The 24,616-nt window shown below is 25.9% G+C and overlaps 1 protein-coding gene across 1 annotated transcript; it reads right to left on the bottom strand.

The window, feature by feature from the left end:
• Positions 1 to 98: 98 nt before the first annotated feature.
• On the bottom strand, positions 99 to 20,893 carry LOC145833418 (solute carrier family 2, facilitated glucose transporter member 3-like). Its single transcript, XM_082940597.1, has 15 exons — positions 20,876 to 20,893; positions 17,868 to 17,975; positions 17,708 to 17,761; positions 16,891 to 17,077; positions 16,514 to 16,668; positions 15,377 to 15,433; positions 13,682 to 13,851; positions 12,725 to 12,849; positions 12,515 to 12,613; positions 11,810 to 11,989; positions 9,870 to 10,057; positions 9,614 to 9,724; positions 9,332 to 9,509; positions 7,605 to 7,732; positions 99 to 284 (listed from the first exon to the last, which is right to left on the bottom strand). Exons 1-15 carry the CDS (start codon positions 20,891 to 20,893, stop codon positions 99 to 101), a joined length of 1,944 nt encoding a protein of 647 aa, XP_082796723.1.
• Positions 20,894 to 24,616: the final 3,723 nt, after the last annotated feature.

Raw genomic sequence — 24,616 nt, 5'->3', positions numbered from 1 at the left:
TCTTACTATAAGCTGTTATATAAAATTAAAACTAAACATTAAAATTTAACTATTCATTTTTAATATATAGTTAAATACATAATAAAACATTTGTGGCTTTATGAGCGATCTTCAAGCTGTACTTCATCGTATCCTGCCTTTTTAATTCCATTCAGTTCGTCAAAAAGTAAGCCAATTTCTTGAAAGGTTTTGTTCTTTGTCTCAGGAACATACTTGTAAGTGAACACACAACCAAACACGCAAATGACCAGAAAAAAGATGAACACATACGGACCTAAAAATTTCTGTATTCGAAAGAAAAAGATTAAAAATAAAGTATAGTTCTGAAAAAAACTTTCAACTAAATCAATTTTTCAATTTAGGAAAAAAGTACTTTAAAAAATTTCTTAAGTTTTTTTGTTTATTAAAATCTTTGTATTTTAACACTCTTCAAATGTAGTTATTGCTTGTAGCCAATAAAAGAAAAAAAAATCAAAACACTACCTTGTTGACATAAAATAACATCTTCTCAGTTAAAATAAGGAGTTACTATCAAAAAAAACTTCTAAAGCGCTTTAAACATGATATAGCATTGTACTTGTCGTTTAAAATAAGCTTTATTAAATAATTATTTTTGTAAGTTCGTTTAATTGTACATTTGTAAAAAGATAAAATAAATTAAAACTTACTTAATAATCATTAAACTTCTACTAGTTAAAAAAAAAAAATTCTAAATAAAAGGTTTAAAAATACAACGTTGTGAAAACAAATACAATTTGTGTGTATTTTTTGGGGGTAAGTTTTATCACCATTTTATAAGCAAAAAGTCAACACACATATTTGTTTTATATGTAATATGTTGAAAGAAATAAATACATAAAAAAAAACTGTTTATAACAAACAGCATTTTTCTGAAAATGAAGAATATGAGCTATTTTTGTCACTAAATATAGATAGTAATAAATAGTATAAACTTTATACTTTTTAAAATAATGTTGTATCTTGCTTGCTTTAACCTAATTGTATATACATTTGCCATACTTTAGAATCAATAATAACATTAACTACTACTTAAATCTTGTAATATATATATATATATATATATATTTTTGTTGATTAATTAAAGTTGTAAGTGAAATATGGTTTAATATTAAAACAAGTATATAACTTTCATATAAATAAATTATTCATTAAATATAACTTTTAAATAACTAAAAACAATGAGAGTGTAAAAAAACACATTTTTATATTCAGTTCTACTAAATTAATTATTAATATCAGTTTTATTTTTAACTTTTTTCTTAATTAAAATGTTATATAGTTTAACAAAAATAAGGAAAAAGTTTATTAAGTTAAAAATAAATTTAAGATTAAATTTCTGTTATCATTGTAAGACTTTAAATTTAGAAAAGAGCTTGTAAATATTTAAGTCAAATTACTAAACAAATTTTTAATAAGAATAATAGAAATTTGAATATACAAATGATCTTAATACTTCGTTTTTTAATATATGTTTTGCGAGCTAAACTAATTAAACAATAAACGTTATAATAAAAAAGGTTAGAAAATAGTTATTATTAGCAAACAAGTATTTTAAGCGAATAAGATTTCTTTATCAAAGTTATTCTTTTAACACCGTTTTAACAAAACAAGCTAACACCTCTGCTTTTAATGCTGGTTTTTATAAAAAAAGTTTATACATAAATCACTTATTTTTAAAAGTTTGGAAGTTTATGATCCTTGTTCATTAGGGAAACTGCTCAGTTTCAACCGATTTAATTCCCACCCGATTTAATTCCCACCCGAATCAAATCCCACCCGATCAATTCCCACCAGAATCAAATCCCACCCAAATCGAATCCCACCCGATCAATTCCCACCCCTTTAATCCCACTCGATTATTTCCCACCCGATCAATTCCAACTCGATCAATTCCAACCCGAACCTATTCCCACTCGATCAGTTGCCACCCAAATCAATTCCCACCTAATCAATTTTTCACCTCACTTTAACAAAACATCTTTTTTGCACGGAGTTTCGCTTTTGCGTAGTGTCAGTTTTGCACTAGTGTCTATTTTACACAAATTATAACTTTTTTATGACTGCACAATCCACAAAGCGTTCTGTTTGCATGGCATATACTTTTTTAAGTGTTCTTGCTTTAGTTGCACTTTTCCACGGCTGACTTATTTCAAAATTTTGATAAAACTAAGTTGTCGAAATTTATGTAAGTAAATTAAAAAAAGTTTTAATTAAACTGAAACTTCTTTTTTTAGGTAAAAGTTTAAATAAAATATCGACAAATACATTGCATTTTATTGAAGTAGCAAATTTTTCAAAACACACTTTTCAACTACTAGTGTGTTTAACTAAGCTATAGAATATAATATTAATATGTAATAAAGCTTGATAATAGCTACGTCATAATCAGCTTAAATAAAAATGTGAAATAAATAGTGTTTAGATAAGAATTTGGTAAAATCAAGTAAACAAGAGTTTTAAACATAAATAAGTAAATAAAAACTTAAGATGGTAAATAAAGTACATACATACAAGTTTCAAAATTATATAAACGTAAATAATTAAAATAAAGATTATCTTAAGTTTTCAAAGCCTTCTATTTTTAGTATTTACGTTTAGATAATTTTGAAACTTGTAAGTATTTACTTTATTGCAATACCCTTTTACCATCTTATATTTCTATTTAATTATTTATGCTTAAAAGTCTTGTTTACTTAACTTTACCAAATTCTTATCTAAATAGTATTTATTTCACATTTTTTATTTTAACTCATTTTGACGTATCTATTATCATGCTTTAATGCATGTTAATAAACTAAAATTGTATTAAAATTGAACCTTACGTGTTTAAAAATGAACTACGTATAAATGTAAAACTAAACTTGAATACAAATTAAAATAAGTTTGACATAAAGTTGTAAAAAAACTAAATATAAATAAAATCTTATTGAAAATTATTTAAAGTGGGTAGGTGTCAAATATGCACGAAGGGACAAATTTGCACGAAGGGTCACTTTTGCAAGAAGGATATTTTTGCACGAGGGACAGTGGGCCAAAATCTCGTTTAACTGGAAATTTATTTAAAATAGGAATAGTTAATTTTGTTCAAAAATCAACACTTGTAAATCTTTACAAGTATTTGATTTTTATGTAATGTAAGGTTGTGTACCTAAAGTTTTTAAAAACAGGCAAACAAATTATAAAAGAATAAAAGTTATTGGATTTTAAATAGTAAATCTTATAAAAAGATTTTGCTCTATGCATATTTTTAATTATAAATATCTTTGTTTTGAAAAAATAAAAAATAAGGCAAATTAAACTTATATTTTAATAAATTTTGCTTCTTAAAAAGTTATAGATTTTTGATAGATACTAAATATAAAGTTTTAATTATAAAAAATATTAGTTATACTAAAGTAATTTAATATAAATTTTTTAATTATATCTTACAGGGTGTTTTTGGAAAAATTATTGGCTTTTTCTTTTTAGAACGTTTCTTACTATAAAAATTCTAGGTAGGTGGATGATGTTTTGTTAGTGTTTTTTAATCTACTACTATTGTTTATTGAACGAAAAAAAAACGTGCTCAAATATTTGGTTCTAGGACCTGGTGCACGAAAAAACCTTTCGGTTATCGAGTCATACACCAGGATACAGTTTAAAGTCATGTCCAGGACATGCTAAATCTGAGGATTTAAAATATATATGCATATCTTTATCCACCTACCCGGAATTTTTGTTATTTTGAAAATTTTACTAGAAATTCGACAAACATTAAGAGAAAAAATACCGCTTTTTTTTTTGGTTTTAACAAAAATTTATTTTTTTAATGATTTTTTTTAGTTTTAAAATTCTTTAAAGTATCTTTTTTAAATTCTGACAAAAGTAATAGAACACTTTTATTTTAAAGTACTTTTTTAATAATTTTTTATTTAATGTTGATTTTCTATTTTTAAAGACATCAAAATTTGAACTAATCAAAAAACTTTCAAATCGCCATAACTTTAGTTATAGATCGAATTTTTAAATTTAGTTTAAAGCACTAAATGCGCAAGAATCTTTGCTTTCTACCCAAAATTTTCAAAGAAAAGTTCAATTTTTTTTTGCTATTTTCAATTGCGGGCCCACTGTGGAGGGGTCACTTCAGCAAAAAGACATTTTTGCACAAACGAGTCAGTTTTGCACGGGTTGAATTTTTTTTTCGAATTTTTTTGTTTTATTTTATTTTAATTTAATTTTAGTTTTACTATAACTGTTACCCCTAACCCTTACCCTCGGTTGGTAACTTTTTTTTTTTCTTTTTTTTTTAAATTTCTTTTTTATCTGTTTGTATTTGTTTACTTTTTTATTACTATTACTTCTTACTATTGTTTTTTGTTTTAATTATCACTATTACCCCTAACCCTTACCCTCGATCGGTAACTTTTTTTTCTAATTTTTTGCTTTTTTAATAATTAACCCTATTTTTTCTAGTTTTTATTATTATTAATAAATTTTGTCAGTTATTTTTTTTATTTTTACAATCACTGTTACCCCTAATCCTTACCCTCGGTCAGTAATTTTTTTTTTGTTATTTTTTGCGTTTTTTAAAATTTATCTTTTTGTTTATTTTTCTTGTTTTCGTTTGAAATTTATTTTTTTATTTATATATTTGTTTTTACTCTCGTGCAAAATTTACCCTTCGAGCAGAAATGACCCTTCGTGTAAAAGTGTCTTCGTGCAAAAAAGTCCCTTCGTGCAAAGTTGTCCTTTCGTGCATATTTGACCAATTCCCATTTGAAGTAAAGCAAAAAATTTCTATTGAAATTTATTACTATAGAAATACGGACGATTCAGGTAACAAGTTATGTTATATGATTTTTTTCAAATTATCTTTTCTATTTTTATTTTGATATTCATTGTTTTTATACTACTAAGTCCGAAAATCCACTTTTAATTAAACGCTGTTGAAGCAACATATTTTTTAAAAGAGAGTTTGATAAAATTAGAACTTTTTAAGACAAGCTAACTGCTTAAAACAAAAGCAATACCTTTTTTTATATTTCACTTGGAATTTAACCTACAAAATTTATACCATATTCTAAGTTTAGTATGAATTTCAATTTTTAAGATTACTACTTGCTTTGACAGTTCAAATAATAATTTAAATAAAAGTAAATAATTTTAGCCTATAAATTAAAATTATATTTTTTAAATATGAATTAAATAGAAATAATTTTCAAAATACACCGACTTTCTTGTAAAACAAGAAGAAAAGGTACATTAGAACAAGAATCATTTCATACATTCTACAACAAATAAGTTCTACGTTGTACGGTAGATTGAGCTTGTAAGACATAAATTTATTACAATAAAAATGTATAACAGTATTTACACACGAATCTTGGTAAAAACTATGTAATAAAATAGTAATTTACTTAATTTATTGCTTAAAACTGCATTTACACACGATACGGGGCAAACAGTTATAAACTAAATTACTTTAAACTATTTTTCAGACTAAACATTATTTTTATGTTAAAAAACTAACGTGTACTAATAGTTTTACTAAATTAAGTCTAAAAAAACTGTGAAATAAAGTTTATTGAACAATAAAAAAAAAAGTTCAAAATATTGGTCCTACGACCTGGTGTACGAAGAACCTTTTGGTTATCGGGTCGCACACCACGGATACCTTTTGAAGTCTTGTCCAGTATAAAGTGCATTAGCATACAAGTTAAAAAAAAATTAAAGCTATAGTGATAAGTTAAACATTTAAAAAAATAAAGAGTAATACTCTTAAACTAGCTAAAAGTAATTAAAACTATTAACGTTTAACTTTACTAAAAAATAATTTGATCAAAAAAGTTAGTTAAAGACTCTTTACATTTGTAACATTAAACTTAAAGGAGTGTAATTTACATCATTGTAAAAAAACCTGGTTCGTGCTTCTATGTACTTTATTTAGTATTTTTGATTTCAAACCCAAGTCAAACTTATGTTTAAATTGATTTCTATTGAAAACAAAAAAAAATTAAACGAGCAAAAAACTTATGATTTTTTATAATTTTCTAAATAATTTACTTTAAAATAAATTTTTTTTAGCGAAAAACATTTTTTTTAGCTTATTTTTAGGTATTTTTTGGTTTCATATACTTTATAATAGATAAGTTAAAGTTTTTGTATAACAGAAACTAAACTTTAGTTTTAAATTTGTACAATATTAATTAATCAAAATTTTATTTGTAAAACTAAGTTTCACCCTTAAGGGATCTTCAGTTACAATTTAAATCTTATTCAAATAGAAAATAAGTTTTAGATTTTTTTAATATTTTAAGGTTTATGAAATTTAAATTCAACTTAGCTTAATATATTAAAATATATTTTTTATCGATAAAGCTTTAAACTATGCAAAATGTCATCTGTGCGAAAGTGACGATTTGGTCAAAAGTGATGTCATGCAAAAGTGTTTACTCGTCAAAAAGCAACGCTTCATGCAAAAATGAAACCCGTACAAAAATGACGCCGTGCAAAAAAATCCTTAAAGTGACGAACTACTTTGATGGGAATTGACTCGAGTTGCATTTGATCGAGTTAGAATTGATTGGGTGGGAATTAATCGGGTTTAAATCGTGCGGGTGGGAGTTGTTAGTATAGCGTTCATTAGAACTCTCGAGTCGAAAATTTGTAAACAACGAGATTTCTATAACTTAAAACTATTTTAATAACTTGTTTTTAGTATTCTTGTTGTTGTCGTTTTTTGTAATGTATATTCAATTTAGTTTCAAGTAAATTTTCTACAATATTAAATGTTTTCATTCTGAGAATTCTATCTTAAAACAACTGCAAAACAGTAAAGTATAACTCAATTCTAATTTAAACCTTAACACAAATTTTTTACATTTAACTCTTTATGACGTAACTACTTTTAGCTAGATATTTAAAAATCATCATAACTAAGATTTGGGTAGCTGTCAAGTTTGCACGAGGGCACAAAATTGCACGAAGATACTTTTGCACGGGTTAAATTTTTTGAATGGGTTAAATTTTTTTTTAATACTTTCACTGTTACCCCTAACGCTTACCCTCGATCGCTAGTATTTTTTTTTATTAGTTAATTATTTTATTTATTTTTATTTATTTCTTACTATCACTGTTACCCCTAACCCTCGGTGGTTAGCTTTTTTTTAATTAATTAATTTTTATTTATTTATCCTTTTTATTTTTCATAATAATTTTTATTAGTTAGTTTTTATTTCAATTTTTACTATTAATATTACCCATCAACCTCGGTCAGTTACTTTTTTTATTTTTATTATTTTTAAATTTATCTTTTAGTTTTTTTTAGTTTTATTTTACTGCAAAATTAAGTACAAAATCGACCCTTGATGCAAAATTGTCTTCATGCAAAAGTATCTACGTGAAATTTTGTGCCTTCGTGCAATTTTGTCTTCGTGCAATTTAGTCCCCTCGTGCAATTTTTACCCGTTCCCCTAAAACTTATACCATACTTTTATCAGTTTTAAACAACTTCATCTGACGATGTGCTAAATAAAACTAGTCAATAAACTTCCTAAGTTTTAAAAATGAGTGATTTGTGTATAAACTATTTAATAAAAACTAACAATCATGAATGGAAACAGCAGGGATAGTATAAAATTGCTCATCCAATTTAGCGCAGTTGCAAATGATCCAGCAGCTGGTCTTATTGATTGTTCAAAAAATTCTGTCTGCTGAATCCAAGGTATTGGACCTAAAAATATATCTATATAATAAGTTAATATTGATAAATGTAAAATATAACTTTAACCACTCAAAGCACTATCGGCTTACTCTCCGAGAGACAAAAAAAAAGAAGAGTTTTTTTATTTCTAGATAGCTATTTAAAGCGCCACGGGAGAAGTGTTCATTCGCTTTTCGTTTCGGTAGCTATCATTGTTGGCAAGAATAGTTACAATTAAAGCAAACACTCTTTTGTTTTAGCAGGCACTTTTTAGATTCTTTTTGAACCAGATTTTACTATTTTTGTTAGAATCGCGTATTGTTTGACTAAGTAAAAAACAGAACCTCGAAAAACGTTTACCAGAACGTGTTTCGGTCTATTTGTGAACGTCACTTAGATTGTATTTTAGCGATTATATACGTTCAGCTTTCGTTGTTTATTAGCGACTGTTACTAAGCATTGCACTTATTTTGTAGTCCACTGACTTCAGTAAACACCGCTGAGAAACAAAGCAAGTGTAATTCAATACACTTTCCAGCTTTCGTTGTTCGCTAAAATCGTTTTTTCGAGCAACACTTCTATAGTGAGTTATTTTCCTGTAAGAACCGCCAAAAAACTAAAGCAAGTGTATGTTTGGTTTGTATTTATTTCCAGCTTTCGTTGTTTTTTTAACAACCGTCTCAAGTAGAAACTTCTATTGTAGTTCAACCAAAGCGGACTTTTAGACGTTTCATACACTTCAAGTTCTAGCTTGGCTCTGACTTCAGTAAGAATTGCTGAGGACTGTAAACAAACGCTAGTAAATTTAATAAAAGATGCTCTGCAAACAAACCATCGAGCTCTGACTTGCATGTGTAAGACTAATAGTACGTATTCTTAACTTCTAGCATTTATCCAAAACAATTCCCGGTTCAAAGTGTTTATGTTGCTTAACATTGTGTAATTGTACTTTCAGTGTATTATATATACTTTATGTAAATCTAATTTTTAAAGTTTATTTATACTAACATAAATTTTTAAAACTGATTTAATTTGTTGTATATAAGACAAGTGAGAAAAATTTCATTTGTAGTTAAAAAATAACCTGTAGTATTTTTAACTTCTCTGTTGTTTATTTAACTTTACCTGTTTATACTTTAGTCAAATCAAAAAAATAACTTTTTACTTTAAAAGGTAAACTTTTATTTTCTCATATTCTATAAAAAACTTTCAGACCTAATAAAACGATTTTAAAATACCAAGTATGGTAATAAATTTACAAACTATTTGAAAAGTAAAGTGTAAATGTTTTGATCAGTTTGCACTTAAGGTACTCAATACTTGTATTAAATATAAGTTTTTATCTGAACTTGGATTAATGCCGATTATACTCATTATTTTAAAAGTTTTATATTGATTATATAAAGTTTATCATTTATCTTAAAAAGTTGCTGGTTATTTCAAAAGTAAAATGTAGGTTATTAAACTAATAATACCGATTTATGGAAAATACAAAATAACTAGATTATTAGTACGTTCATAATTTTTGTTTACTTCTATTTTTACTTAATTCTACTCATATTATTTAAAAAAAGTAAATATTTGTATAAATTAGTTGCATACGTATGACTGTATTTAACAATTTTTAACCTGGTCCTATTGCGAATCCTATTATAAATCCAATAACACTCACAATACTTATGCTAGAAATCCAAGTTATTTGGTCTTGCAAGTTTAAAGATATAGTCATTAAAACACAAAACACTGATGTTATTGCATATCCGATCCAAATAAGTTTTTTACGTCCTGCTTTTTCTGTAAGTAATACCTAAACAACAAAAACTATTTTTATTTTTTAACCTGAAATTGGTTGTATTATATTAAAAAAAAAAAGTAATAAACATTATACTACTATTAAACACAATTACTTACAGAGACAATAGTCATAAAAACGTTTACAGCACCAACAGCACAAGATGCATAACTTTGAGTTTCTTCTTCAACTCCAGCTGCTTCAAATATATCGTTCAAGTAAAAAAATATCTGTACGTTAGAATTTTTTATTATTCATAACTACAACCATCCTACTATACTCTATAACACAGTTAGTATCTTAAAAACTGTTCATTTGTTAAAGGTTACTTTAGAAAACTTATTACATTTCGTCTTACAACAAGCAATGACTCACAGCATTGATGCCACTCAGTTGTTGTACCACGTGCAAAGTACAAATGCAGCGCATTTGCCACTTTATGTTTTTATTTTTTAAAACTTCAATTATAGTAGCTTGATCTTCGTCTTTCTTTTCTGCAGACTCATCTTCCATTTCTTTTATTTCATTATCAACTTCGTCGTGTCCTCTCAATCTTACAAGGGCTGGGTGAAACATGCACTGATTAACACATTTTTTAAGTAATTTTATTTAAAATTATTGGCGAGTAAGTGTAAAATTTTATGACGGCCTTATTCTAAACAACAGACAAAATAAGTTTGTTATTTTTGAATCAAACATTTAAGTTGTGTAGAAGTAAGTTTAAATATAACATATTTATTTTTTTGTATTATGCCAAATTTTGTTAGGTGATAATTACAGTGCTTGTTTAGTAGTTTTATTTAACTTAACTTTTTAGCTTACTAGATAAAAAAATAAATATATTTTTGGATGGTTTTAAATATTTTTTTGCGATTCAAATAAGTTTTTCTTTTTCCTAGAATAAATAAAATTAGCTAAATTAGCACAAACATCAAGTATGGTAAGACTAAAATTTATTTAAAAAAACAAGTTTTAGTAAACTATAAATAGTTAAAAAGAGTATATTTAAAATATTTGAGTATGTTTAAGTAAAATTAGCTGTACATAATGCAGTTATGTAAAATTTATTTACTTTACATATTTCTAAACATGATCGTTATAATTATTTACTAACATACTTCTGTCGGACTGTTATTTTAAATCTATTAGCAACATTGATATAGAATGCAACCTATAAAAACTTAACCTGTTAATTTTGTTAAAAATAACTTTTTTTAACTTATGATAATGCTAAGCAAAATTATTGGTCTGACGGATCGAGATATATCTTTCTTCTAAGATCTTGATCTAAATCAACTTAATTAAAGGAACCAGTTTTTTAAACAAAAGAAAAAACTTCAATTGAAAAAGTCACACTAAACTTATAATCATAATTTATAATAAATTATCAAAAATAATATGGTCCATAATATTGGAACTTAAAAAATATTTTACCTGCTATTACTGTAAGTTTACAAATATTTATAAATCTATTTTGTTGCTATAAATGTTTATAAGTTAGGTAATAAAAAAGTAAAAGGTATCTTTTTAAGTTGTATTTTGTTGCCATATTTTTTTTATTGTTTAAAAATAAACTATAAATCAATAAAACAATGTTGATAAGTTTTTATTGTTTATTTTTCCTTTATTTTGTAAAACACATAAGTTTTTGTTTCTTTTTCTGTAATTCTGTTTTAAATTCAATAAACCTTTCTGTCCTTTTTTAATGTTCTATAATAAAGTTTGACAACAATTGGCCAAATGTCGTGGCCTTTTCTTCAAATCATAGGAGATATATTCTAAATGGGCAGTAAAAAAAAATTTTACTTGTCAAAGGACCAAGTTATAAAATTACAACCATAAAACTAGCATAAATAACATTTTAATTCATATCGTGTTTGTAAACTTATATTTAATTCTTTTTTAATTGTTTGTTTAGTATAGATTTTTTTAAATCAAAACTTATCAACTGGTCGATACGGACGGAAGCTATAACTTACTCTACCTTATTTTTTACAAAAGTGATTGAAAGAAAAATTAAGAAACCATGAAATATTTTTCAAATTAGTTTAAGAATCAGCTATAATATTTCGTAGAAAATAAAGAAATAAAACAATTATTTACGAATGGTGTTTTAATTTTAACAATAATATTTTAAATTATTTTAAATAATCTTCATCCATGTCTTATTTTGAAATTGGGTAGATCGCTAATTATAAAATGATTAGTTCACTTTCAGTAACATTCAAACCAAAAACTGTAAGAAGAATAAAACTATTAGATATTTTAATGTAATTAAGTGACGTTACAAAATATATTTTTTGAACTTAAGTAACCGTTGATAGCTGCTACTCTTTGGTGTTTATCAATTAAAAGATATCGAGGGCTTTCTGGCATAAACGATAAAATTAGAACTTGAAACATTGAAGGTACACAAGTAAAAAAGAGCAACACGTTCCACGAATCTTCTGTTCCAAAAAGCTCTTTCAATCCTAAGATCTGAGCACTTAAGATACCTGAAACAAGACAAAAAATCAAGTAACAAAAAAAAGTAAAAAAAAAGGTTTTATAAAGTTCTCAGAAAGAAGTGAGGTACTGTGCTTATTTTAATATATAAGTATATATATTTTTGAACTGAAACAACTTATAAGCTGATTTTTATTATTAGAAAAAATCTTTTAATTTAGTTTAAATAAACAGATGTCAAACGTATTTAATAATTTAAAACGAATGAAGTAGATAGCTGTATTTCTAAGTATATTTTTAAACAAACATAACTATTTAATAAGTATAACTTCTTTTAAAGTAAAAATTTAAAAGATAGACAAGACTTAAAAACTTTGTTTTGACTTAAATAAACAACTTTAATTGTATATGTATAACTTTTTAAACTTCATTTTTGTATTATATACCCAAAATCGAATTCAAATTCATTGAAAAAAAAAGTTAAACATACCCATATCTTATCACAGATAAACCTTAAGTAACTTTATAACTCAAACTGTATTTAATAATATTTCAAACAAAAAATAATAAAAAACCTATTGTAATGGCAAGCTGGTTTACTACACCAAGGGCGCCTCGTATATGTTTAGGTGCAATTTCACTAATATAAAGGGGCACCATTCCAGTTGCCAGACCTAAAAAACACATATTTTTGGTTTATACTTGCCTCGACAAATAGTTTAATTACATATGAGTATGTAATAAGTTTTTATGATTATTTATAAAATAATAAATGTACAAAATACCTGAAAATATACCAAGAAAGAATCTTGCAATTATAATCATGATTAGTGAGTTAGCAGGTTTGCTTAATAGCATCATAGCTCCGGCTGCGAATGAAAGTGAACTGCTATACAGCTGAGCTTTTTTTCTAGAAAAAATTTAGATAGTTTACTAAAAGTTTCTTAAAACTTACAACACTATTTTATTTTTATATTAAAGTTTTATGCGTTTACTTGAACTATTTAAAACATATTAATTTTGTTAACAAATTTGCTTTGAACAAATGTTTAATTTATTTACGTGCTAACTAAAAAACCATGGGTTTGCAGCAATTTAAAAATAATAAAACAGTTTTAAGAGTAAAATTCTTTCGTGGGTCGTCATTATACTGAAAAGTTGTCTTAAAAATCTTCATTTGTAATTATCATTAGCGATTGTAGTGATATTAATGTTACACAATAGTATTTTATGTCAAAAACAACTTTGATTTTTTTAAACTTGCATTAAGTAAACATCAGAAGGTTTAAAATCCAAATTTAAAAGCTGCAAGGAAACTTTAAAGATAGAGTTTTGAAATATTTAAATTTGTTTGCCAATTTTATCAACATACACGGTTATAATAATTTATTACAAATTATCAATTGGTTTTTAAATTTAAAATAACGATAAAATAAACTAAATTATAAACAGCACAAAGATAATTAAAAAACTAGTCTAATTAATTAATTAAATTTTAATGAAATTAAAAAATAACTAGGAAACATTCAGCTACCGTGTTTTTAGAATAATAAAGGAAAATACTATTATTTAAAAAAATACTATTGAACAATTTCAGTTACCATTTAAAAAGATTGTTAAGTAAAAAACACTAACAGATATTTGTTTTTAGTTAAAGATAAGTAGCAGTTGGCAACACTTTTATAACATAAACAAGAAAAAAAAGTGAAAGCATATTCAAAACGATATAAAAAATAAAAAACCTGCCGAATTTCTGGGTGAAAAAACCTACTAAACTGGATCCAATAATTCCACCAACAGTGAAAATAGATATCGTAATTGCCCAAGTTAGCAAATCGCCATCACTATACTTTACTTCTTTATCGTTTTCAATGATACTACTACTTGTGTTAGTCAAATAACTTGTTGTAGTCTAGATTTTTCAAATTAAAAGTATTAATATATAAAGTAGAAGTAGAATCTTAGATTAGAGTCCGGCAGCTTTTTTTTGTCGGCGGGCCAGATTTACCATTAAAAAATCTTTCTCGGGCCAGATTAAATAAAAGAAAAACTAGCGGACCGCGTAAATTAAAAAAATCTTTATACAAAATTTCAAAAAAACTTCTTAAAAACAAAATTGTAATGAAATTCTCATTTAATAAGCATTAACGAGTAAGTATAATAAATTTAAGAGAACAATTTTAAACAAATATATCTTTCTTTATTGAGTTTATTCACAAACTAATTACAAGAATTATAAAGTCTGTAATACAAAACATAATTAAAACTAGGTAAATGCTTATACATCTTACCCAGATTTTGTCTATAAAGTAGATAAAACGATAAATTTAAATAAACAACCTAGCGAAACAGAAGTATTTTAAAACAATTTGTTACAACTTAAACACATTTTTCAGGTCTAAAATTTTACGAAATTAAACTCAAAAAGACAAAAACATTTAAAAGTAACGATTAACTTAGTTTACTATTAATTGATTTGTTAAAACAAACTACAATTTAAACAAACAAACTGTAACAAAAATTTGTAAACAAATCTTTACTTTTCTTCACTCAGTTGCTGAATACGAAAATTCAATAAATTAGTTGCTTCACCGATTTGAGCTTTTCAGCTTTGAAGAACAAAATCACACGCCATTCATCTAACCACCTTGAAATTTCATTTAATTCGCTGATAAACATCGTTATCATATTTTCGACTTCAAACAAAATAGAAGGTGCATTACTGATAGCATTAAATACTGAGGAAATACTGTTACACACATTTTCCAAATACTCGATACCAACCAACAGTTCGACTTTTTAAAAGTCAATCTCTGCGTGCTCATCCAAGATCACTTTGAACAGATGGCTGTTAGACAAGTCTGCTGCAAAGTCAACTACAAACTTTATAACGTCACCATTGGACTAAAACTTATTCATTAGACCAAAAAAACATTATTTTACAGTGAACATTTCAACTTGACAATAAATGAATATCAGCAACATCGGTGTCACAAAGCTTTTGAAAAGCATCATAAAGTCTTACACGGAAACGCTGCAAATAATCCGATAATTTCACACACACATCCCAGACACATTGTTGTTCACAAGTAAAATTTGGTGGTCTGTTTGCTTTTCTGTAGAAAATATAAGTCAAGAAAATATAGACCAAAGCAAATCCGAGCCATTCCAGTTCAACATCATTTTTGAAGAAAGCCATTAGTACAGAGGGAAATTACACAATGCTTATTCAAAAAAAGTCTTCCTTCTAGAAACACAGAACATTAAAACTTTTCTTGACATATTTTTTTCTCAACTTTACCAGAAAAGACAAAGTTTTACAGTGGTATGTTTGCTTATCTCAGATAAGGGATACTACTTAGAGATTTGCAAACAGGAGGGGTAAATCTTCTTAGAAACTTACAATTTTGAACAGTTAAGCGACCTGATCCATCAACCTTGACAACACATAGATGGCAGTCCTTCACTTTTCCCCCACTTGCTAGGAAAGTTACCTGTTTGATTTAGTATCACGACATGATCACCACAATTCAGTGGTAGAAACGATTTTGTGTTTTCACTTATACTTTCCAGAGATATAACAAAACGAGTACTGAGAGATTCTTCCTTTTTATTCCAAACACCACGTCACATTTTTGAGATCTGCGGGTTATTGTAAGTCATAACACTCTTTCTGACGTAAGGTAATGACTTCTTTAAATTTCTTCCGAAACGGATCTGTGCAGGGGATAGTTTGCATCTTGGACCAGGCGTATTGCTCTGCGTAAGTATAGCTTGTACCATTCTGTCATTATTTTATTCTCCATTTAGACCAATGTTTTCCATTAACAAACGTTTAGCGGCCTTTACTGCTAATTCCGCTCTACCGTTTGACACTGAATGATATGCAGATGACATACGATGGTGTATACCCCATTGTTTAAGAAAATCTTTGGTAACTTTTGTTGAAAACTCTAGAGCACCATTTGAAGATATTTCAACTGGAACACCAAAAGAAACAAAAATTCGACGCAAGACTTTACATAATCCTTTTGAACCAGATTCATTTGTACCTAATTTTATTCTTTGTTGTTCTGTCCAGCCTGTATGTCTGTCTGCAGTTACAAAATAATACTATCCTCTGAAATAAAAATAATCACAAACAATTGATTCAAAGGGAACTTTTGGTATCAATAGTTTATTTGGAGGTAGGCGAATATTGCTTTGGGATTTGTACGGTTTTTGTCGGCTTCCAGTGTGTAGAAGTACGTTTTTCTGTCCTTGTACCTCCTTTTTCTTCTTCGTGTTTTTCCGCTCGAACATATTTTTCCTACGACCTCAGCTGCAAAAGCTATCCAAGTTTTGTGTATACAATCCACCAACTAGAAGTGCATTTGACTCATCAGCATAAATTTGCTGACTTTGATAAACTTTTTTACGGGACTTTATCTAGCATTGTTTACAGGCAGAACACTCATATACCTCATATTTTTACTGCTCCAAACAAATCTATCAGTTGATTTATTACATATGCTACAAGTTATTTTACCACTTGGTTTTTGTGTGGTTTTCTTTGAGGATTCGTATGAGAAAACTGAGGCCGTAACAGCGGGTTTTGAAACTGCATCACGTGCCATCTCTTTTCTTTTAATAAAACCGATTGTCTCATTGACATTTTTCTCATCTAAACTACCCCATCCTAACACCTCTTTGCGTATATCCTCATCAGCTAAACCGGTTACCATGACATCTTTAAGGATAATGTCTGTGAAATCTATCATTTGGTTACAGCCATCCTTTGGGCATTTACATGTGTACGAGCATGTACTAGCTTTACCCTTTAAAGGGGCAGCAAATGATCCCGTGTTTTCAGTCAAATCCTGTCTTGTACTAAGAAAGTCTGATCGTCGTACAACAACTGAAACAGGAATAACTGCAAGCTGCTTGATCATCCTTAAAAGCTCTTGCTCACTTAAATTTAATATATCTTTATGTCCCTTCAGAATAGCATCGCCTAGATCTTCCTCACAGCACTGGTACAGTTGACGATGCTTTTCTACTTCTGTCATTTCCATGCTGCCTTTAAAAATAGTCCACTTTTGCACAAATATGTTCCAACCCTCTTCATTGCAGTTTCTCCCTATTAGAGGACGGTCCATCTTTGGTTTTGAAGAATTTGCATTAATGTGAACATTGTTGTGATAGATAAGCAAAGAGGCAACTACAGAAGCATCGACGTCTGGTGTTTCATATGTGCAACACTTAAGAGGGCATTTCATCACAGGCATTGTTGATTCAATTCAGCCAGACTTTATCATAAATAAATATATCTTTCTTGGTTGAGTTTTTTAATAAACTAAATACAAGAATAATAAAGTCTGTAATACAAAACATAATTAAAACTAGGTAAATACTTATACAATTTTAATATGATTGATATTAAAAAATTTAATATTTACAAGATATTTTTAAGCTAATAAGTCTGCTTTAGGTCAAATGTGTCTGTTGGCGGGCCGTATGCTGCCCACTCTAATATTATGCTACAACTAAAAAAGTAATTTATACCATAAACAACATAAACCATAAAAAAAAGTGGTACCACCTTAGTAAACAAAATTTATTTGATGTGCTACTGGTTTAAAATAAACAAATCTGTCAAAAGTTTTAAGTATGGTAGGAGTGAATTAGTTACTATTTTTTAATATTTTTTACTGACTTTTTAGACAATTAAGAATTTTGTAAATTATAGTAATAAGTGTTGCGTATAAAACTAATAGATATAAACAAACTTCATTGGAAATTTTTGTTGTCACTTCTTCTTCGAAATAATACTGCTTAATGTACTGCAAGTATAAATGATAATTTATTAGAAATAAGATATACTGTACAGTTTTATTTGTGAAAGTTAATATTATGTTATATATTCTATAACTGTTTAGTTGCTCTGACTTGTGATGGTGCATTCATGACTGCAATGTTGTATCCATACTGAAAAGATCCTCCTAGAACTGACATACAAACAGAAATCAGTAGCACTGCAGTTATTGAAGACTTTCCCTGTAAAAAATGTTTACTGAAAATTATCGTAAATTTTTGAATATTACGAAACTAAGATTTTACATTAAAAATTAATGAAATAAGCAAACTTTTTCTTTATATAATGTTATACATAAAAAACCAAAATTATTTTTTTTGAAAGACAAATACAGTATACTTAAAACTGCTTATCTAAAACGGATCATACGTATCAGCGATTACATTAAAAACAATAAATATAAAATTAAAGAGAATATTTGAGGTAATTTTCAGTCAGTAAAAAACAAGTTGGTGTAGTTTTAAAGTTATATGCAGTGCAATTATAAGTATTAGCCTTGGTTGTGAAAACAAAACAACTAAAAATACAACTCATATGCTTAAAAAGTTTTTTGTTTATTTATAAAATGTTTAATTTAAAATGCGTTTTTTAATGTTTTAATACACTACCAATTTGAATAAAATATCAGTCTTGTAATGACTTCCGATGTGTTTTAAACTTCAGACGATTTTAAAGTTTTTTTGAGTCATAAAAAACTTTTCTTGGTCTGACAAAATTTTTTCTAAAAATAGCTTAAATAAAGCTCTTGGTTTTTTACCTTGTACCTCTATAGTTTCTTGAGTGCCTTTACTGTATACTTAACTATAAAAATAATATTTTTTAAACACTATTCACTTAATAAAAAAGCCTGATAATTACTTTAATAATTCTTTTATAGTTTAAATTTTCCAAAACAAGATTATTTTACTATGAAAACTTTAGTACAGTAACCAGCCAACTAGGTACACACTTTGAACACAACATAAAAGTGCGTACCCAACCGGCAGTGCGTACCTATGAAATTTTGGTCTTTAGTTACCTACATAAAGCCTAATACGAACATGTTAAATATGTTTGTATATTTTTAATTAAATTTATATTCAGCAAACAAAATTTTTCAATTTATCTTATATCTCCTTGTACTTTTAGAAGAACTTATATAGTCCATATAATTAATAAGTAATTTATAAAAAATAAATATTTATAAAAGAATAGTCATGCTTTTATCAAATTGAGTTAATTCAATAAATTTAGTTTACGATTATAAACTTTACTCCTGCTTACTTATTATTTAGCATTTTTTTGTATTTTAACTGATTGTCTTGGTAGAAAACACAACAATTAAGAATAAAATGCTGTGTTGGTCATAGTAGACTGTAGTTTCTATAGTCAATATTAGCAGTAATGGATTTAAGAAAGAGTGTTTAACAGTTTTATAAAACTAAATTTTACTTATATTGCTTATATTTATTTATCATGATTATCATAATATCAGGTCACTTAGGCTAAATGTTAATTGCACTCAACATTGATTTATTTATCTAAAATTTATGTAAAGTTTTAAGTAGATTTTATTACTTTATTTAAATCATTGGGAATGCAAAATTATATTGCACTGTTCTTTGAGTAAATAAATAGTTTTATGTTTCTTTAAATACTTGATTTGATATAAATTTTATAATTTTATAGCTTATTTTCTAGTTTCTTTAGATTTAATCTATTAAAATTTAACACAGTATAGACTATTTTAAAATATAATAGTTTTCTATTACTATTTTAAGGTTTTTTAATTTTATTTCAAGTAAAACGAAATTGCATTTTAAACACAGCGTTTTTCAGCTAAATAGTGCGTACCATACTGGCAGGGCGTACCTAGTTGGCAGGTTACTGTATTTAGAAATTTCTTAATTTCTATAAGTATATTTACAATCAGAAACGATTTATAATGCCAACTGCGACTTTTAAATTTAAGCAGAATATTTGTAAATGAACATTTTTTAAGTATAAGGGTTTCAGAACTAGTATTTTTCTAAACTTAAATCATTATGACAGGTACATGACAATTTTATTTTATTTATTTATTATTTAAGGTAGAAAACTACCTTTGCTGTAATAAACAGTTTAATTCATTAAAACCAGGTTATATAAAGCTAAATTTGTCGAAAACCTGGTTTTATTAACTTAAAGTTATCATGTAAATATAAAAAGTTATCATGTAAATGTATCACTCTATAACTAGTGATATAAAACTGTACAAAAATTTTCTACCTTAAATTGCTAAGATTAGTTTTCGTGCAAAACAAGTTTATAAATCCTAAAACAAATTTTATTTTAAACATAATCATTTTATGACTGTAAAGTTACTGTGTTAGCCTTTAGTAATATATTAGTACTTATAAGATTCAATAATTTTGATTATCAAACTATTTAGGTTCGTCCGAATATTAAAATAACAGTTTTATAGTTTTAGACCTCAATCAACAAAGGCAGTCGCAGGCTTGTATAATTTTAAAGCATATAGAGTTACTCAAAAATTTAGTTTTAGCATACAAAGAAAGCTTTTTAATGTTTTAGAGTTTAAGATCGTCTATTATATAAGTGGTAAAAACTCATCAGTTTGATCTGCTAGTTTAATTTCTATCTTTGTTATTACACCAGTAACACAGATAAAACGAAAGTAAACAAAGTATATCAATACAAAAGCTGTATTTATGCTAATTATATATTTCGTCACACTAGTTTGACAACTTAAAACTACCTTTGCTGTTTTAATTTGATTGTTATCTTACCGTTGTTTTTTTTTTAAAGAAACTTTCAAAAATTTTAACGGCAATATTGCTTTAAAAAGTTAATCAAACTAGTGGTTTGTTATTTTAAGTTAAACAAAAACACTTGAATTAAAGTCTTAGAAATTAGAAAAATAAAATAGTTTTTGAAGATATTTTAAGAAGCAAAAAGCTTTTATTTAACTTGCATATACTAATTGTAACTTCTAAACTAGGTAAGTTCTTTATCTTTTTAGTTTTTTTTTTATAAATTTTTTTATGAAAATAGACTAATTAGCATGTTTAAATTCTATTTAAGTGATATAAACAAAAAATACTTCTGTAATGTCTTCCATTGTTTAACAGATGATATTTCAACTTATTAGAATTACCAAAGTTAAAAGAGATAAGTTAACATCAAACTGAGTAAACAACAAGTTAATTATTAACTATGATAGAAATTATAAAATAATAATACCTTTAAAGATGAAGCACATTAGTCTTAAATTAGATTAGTTTAGTGCTATTAGATAAAGTTAATCAAAAAACTATAACAGTATATAGTAATGATTATAGTTGTAAATTTTTTTTTACAACTATAAAGATCATTCATAGATATTTTTATACCCTTACAGTACCTTAAAAAATTTAACAAAAATTATTCTGAAAATAAAAAACAAACATTTTTCTAAAGTACTATAGGAAAAGTTACGCTTGCAGTTTTTAGAACTGTTTTTTGAATAAGCTGTTTAATAAAAGCATAAATTTTGAGACTTAGAATTATTTTTTGTCATCTAAAATATAGATTGAAAAATTAGAAAGTCTTAACTTTGATAAAAATTTCTTTCCGATTTTAAAACACATAAAAACCATGTACAGTAACCTCTCGCTTATTTACGCACATTGTGTCCACAGAAAAACTGCGTAAAGATACGAGAGATCGTAAAGATACGAGAGGTATAAAATATACTTACTATAATGGCTGTTTTTTACTATTTCTTCTGATAAAAGCAGACTGGGGACTTTCTCATTTTTTAAAAATTTGTTTAATTTATTTATAAATATGAAAACAAAAGATAAAACTATAGATATATTAAAAAAAAGTATCTAAATTTATATAAAATAATAATACTAATAGAAAATTTTTACTAATTTTAATAATAAGTAGATTTTATCTTTATTTATATGTGATTTATTTGATACTAAACATTTATATTCTACTCTACTTAGCAAATTCAATTTATAATAAAGCATATGTGTTAAATGTAAACTCTATATTTATTAAGTATCACTACTTCTTTTTGCTAGGAAGTTTCATAAGATTTCTTTTTTAAATGTTTCTTCATATATAGGGCAAGAGTGCTGTATCATTGGTTTGTGTTTTAAACTTTCATTATTTCATTATACTTTCATTATTTAACACAGTCATATTTCTTTCAGACATTTAATTTAAACTCTTATTGTTAACAAAATTTCTGATATACTGAGGTATAACTAAATATTTATCAATTAGTCAAGAAACATAAGTTTACAAAGTTTAAAGATATAGTGAAGTGAGTTAGCATTTAAAAACATATTTTACATTAAAAATATAAAATAAACCTAATTTGTGCAATATTAAAAATTATTAAAATTTTTTTTTTGAATTTTTTAGAATTCTAAAATGCGTAACTAAACGAGAGTGCGTAACGTCACGAGTGCATAAAGATGCGAGAGGTTACTGTAAATTATACAACATAACACTTTTTATTGATTATTTTGGTAATGTCATAAAAACTTCTTAACAGTTTTGCATGATTATAACGCGTAAAAATTTATATTGCAAAAAATTTTGTGTTAAATAAAGTCACACTATCTATAAAAGTATTATTTTTATTCCTATATTAAGTTCTACTGTATTTCAGAATAAAATGCAAAAACAACATTAGGTTCAAAAATTTGAGAAGTTGTTTAAAAAATGCTAATAATTTTTTGATTAAATTTATTAAAATTGCTAAAATAAGACAAAATGTGAACTAAAAATAAAACAACGTTACTTATAGATAAAATTCATTAGTATTTTCAAAAACTAAGTTTTAGCTAAACAAAGAAAGTGAAAAATAACTTATTTAAATATCAAATACAGTGGAGAAAATAGTTAAGTAAACTGAAAAAAGTTAGTGTTTATTAATTTAAAATTATGCAAGAAGTATAAATTACCAAAAAAAGTTTAGATAGTTTTTAGCTTCAAAGTTAGGTAAATACAGGTGTTGCTTTTGAAATGAACCAAATAAATACATGTTTAGCATTAGCTTAAAAACATAATAAGATATGTTTTAAAATCTCTTTTAGTAAACAAAAATAAACTTTCGTAAGTTTTAATTTATAACTAATTTATATATCAGTATAGGCTGCCTCACAGTTTCAACTGTTCATTAATTTTTTTTTTCAAAATGTTAAACATATGTTTTTATGTCATGTTAATATGAACATGTCGAATCAGCTAAACTTATACTTACTTTATTTAAGCTAGTAGTTCATTCCCGACCTTAGATAATCGTTTTAAAATACATAATTTTTCAAGTTAAACAAAATCTTTAGTTTACATGAAAAAAATGTAAGAAAATTTAAACAGTATATTGATAGAACTTGAGTGTTAAGGTAACTAAAGATTAAAAAATGCAATGTATATAAACACTACAATAAAAAATCACTTTTAATTTCATAAAACTAGATTTCGACAACAAATTAAAACTATTTAAAAAATATAAAATTTATATATAAATTATTTTTCAATTAATCATAAAAAAAGCAATTATTTGATAATGGAAATCATAAAAAAATCGTTTCTACTAACTTATAGCTTGTTTAATAAAAAATTGAAAAAAAAAAACTTTTATATAAGACTTTAAAGAAAAGTTATAAGTGCGAAAATTTATGTTGAGTAGTTATACAGTTTGCTGAAAATTTTATTTGTACAACTTTTTTTGTAAAATATTACAACAAATATTATCTTTCATTTTTTAAAGTTTAGTAGGATTTTTTTTAGTATACGCTTATCAACTACTACTTACTGTATACAACTGAAATTAAAGTATAATAATGTTACGAATAAAAACAATTAAATATAGTATGGCGGAGGCTTTGCTCCTAGGTGAAGTTTATTGTTTAAAAAATTGTACAAAAGTTTGTTCGTTTAATTTGAAAGTGTATAATAAAATAAAGACATTTGTTAAAGTAGTTATAACGTTTTACTTATTTTAAAACTATTATGATAATCAACTGCGTTAAATTTTATTTGAACTATATAGCTTCTTTGTTATTAATTTTAAGTTTGTAATTAAGAAATAAAAAACAATAGAAATATATCAAGTATGTTCAAAAAATTATCTAGCCTCTACATATTTACTTAAAAACATATTCAAGTTTAAGAAACATGCAGACTTTTATTATGACATAAGGAATTTTTATAAATTAGATAACTATTCAAAAAAATACTATTGTTTCTCTTGTGTCTCAAAGCAAAAAGTGTGAATTGAAATAAATAATTGAAAAAAAAGGTAGACATTACAGAGTCTGCATCACGAAAAATTAAACGCTTCCTTTGCTCTGCGTGGCTGCCTGACTACAGTTCTTAATGCAAGTTTATTGATTTTTAAAGCAACTAGCGCATGAGAGTCGCTGGTGAGCTTCTCGCGTAAATGTGCGGGTCATTCAGTCCCATTTTTTTACTTGTTTATCTACAAAAGAAATTAGTTACTTCACGTTACCTATGCATAGAGATTTGTCAAATATAGCTTTATTAAAAGGCCAAAGAGCATGGGCAAGTATAAACAAAAACTTTTTAAAATAGTTGTGTTGATAGTTGTAAGATTTCAAAAGCTTTTGTTTATGCAAAACTGAATGCTTTTACTTTGCTTTCTTAACTTACAGTCGAATGCAAAGAAAAAAAAATGCTCAAAAGGATTTATTTGCTAAAGTTAATGTTTAGTTCAATGAACTTTTAAAAAGATAATTAAAACTTGTGTTACAACAACTAATATGAAAGTTTGTTTTAGATTTCTTTATACCGCCTAGTTTACTATTATAAAATTTTAAAA

This window comes from Thalia democratica, chromosome 4 (assembly GCF_965202585.1).
Source record: "Thalia democratica chromosome 4, ktThaDemo2.hap1.1, whole genome shotgun sequence".
Classification (NCBI taxonomy): domain Eukaryota; kingdom Metazoa; phylum Chordata; class Thaliacea; order Salpida; family Salpidae; genus Thalia; species Thalia democratica.
This window is presented reverse-complemented; position numbering and strand designations above follow the sequence as displayed.

Excerpts from the sequence above, each read along its gene's own strand:
- LOC145833418 (XM_082940597.1), bottom strand. Across the intron at positions 15,434-16,513 it reads AACCCGCTGTTACGGCCTCA|GTAACTTTCCTAGCAAGTGG; the intron begins GTTTTCTCATAC and ends TAAATCAAACAG. Across the intron at positions 13,852-15,376 it reads GCCATCTATGTGTTGTCAAG|ACTACAACAAGTTATTTGAC; the intron begins GTTGATGGATCA and ends TGAAAAATCTAG.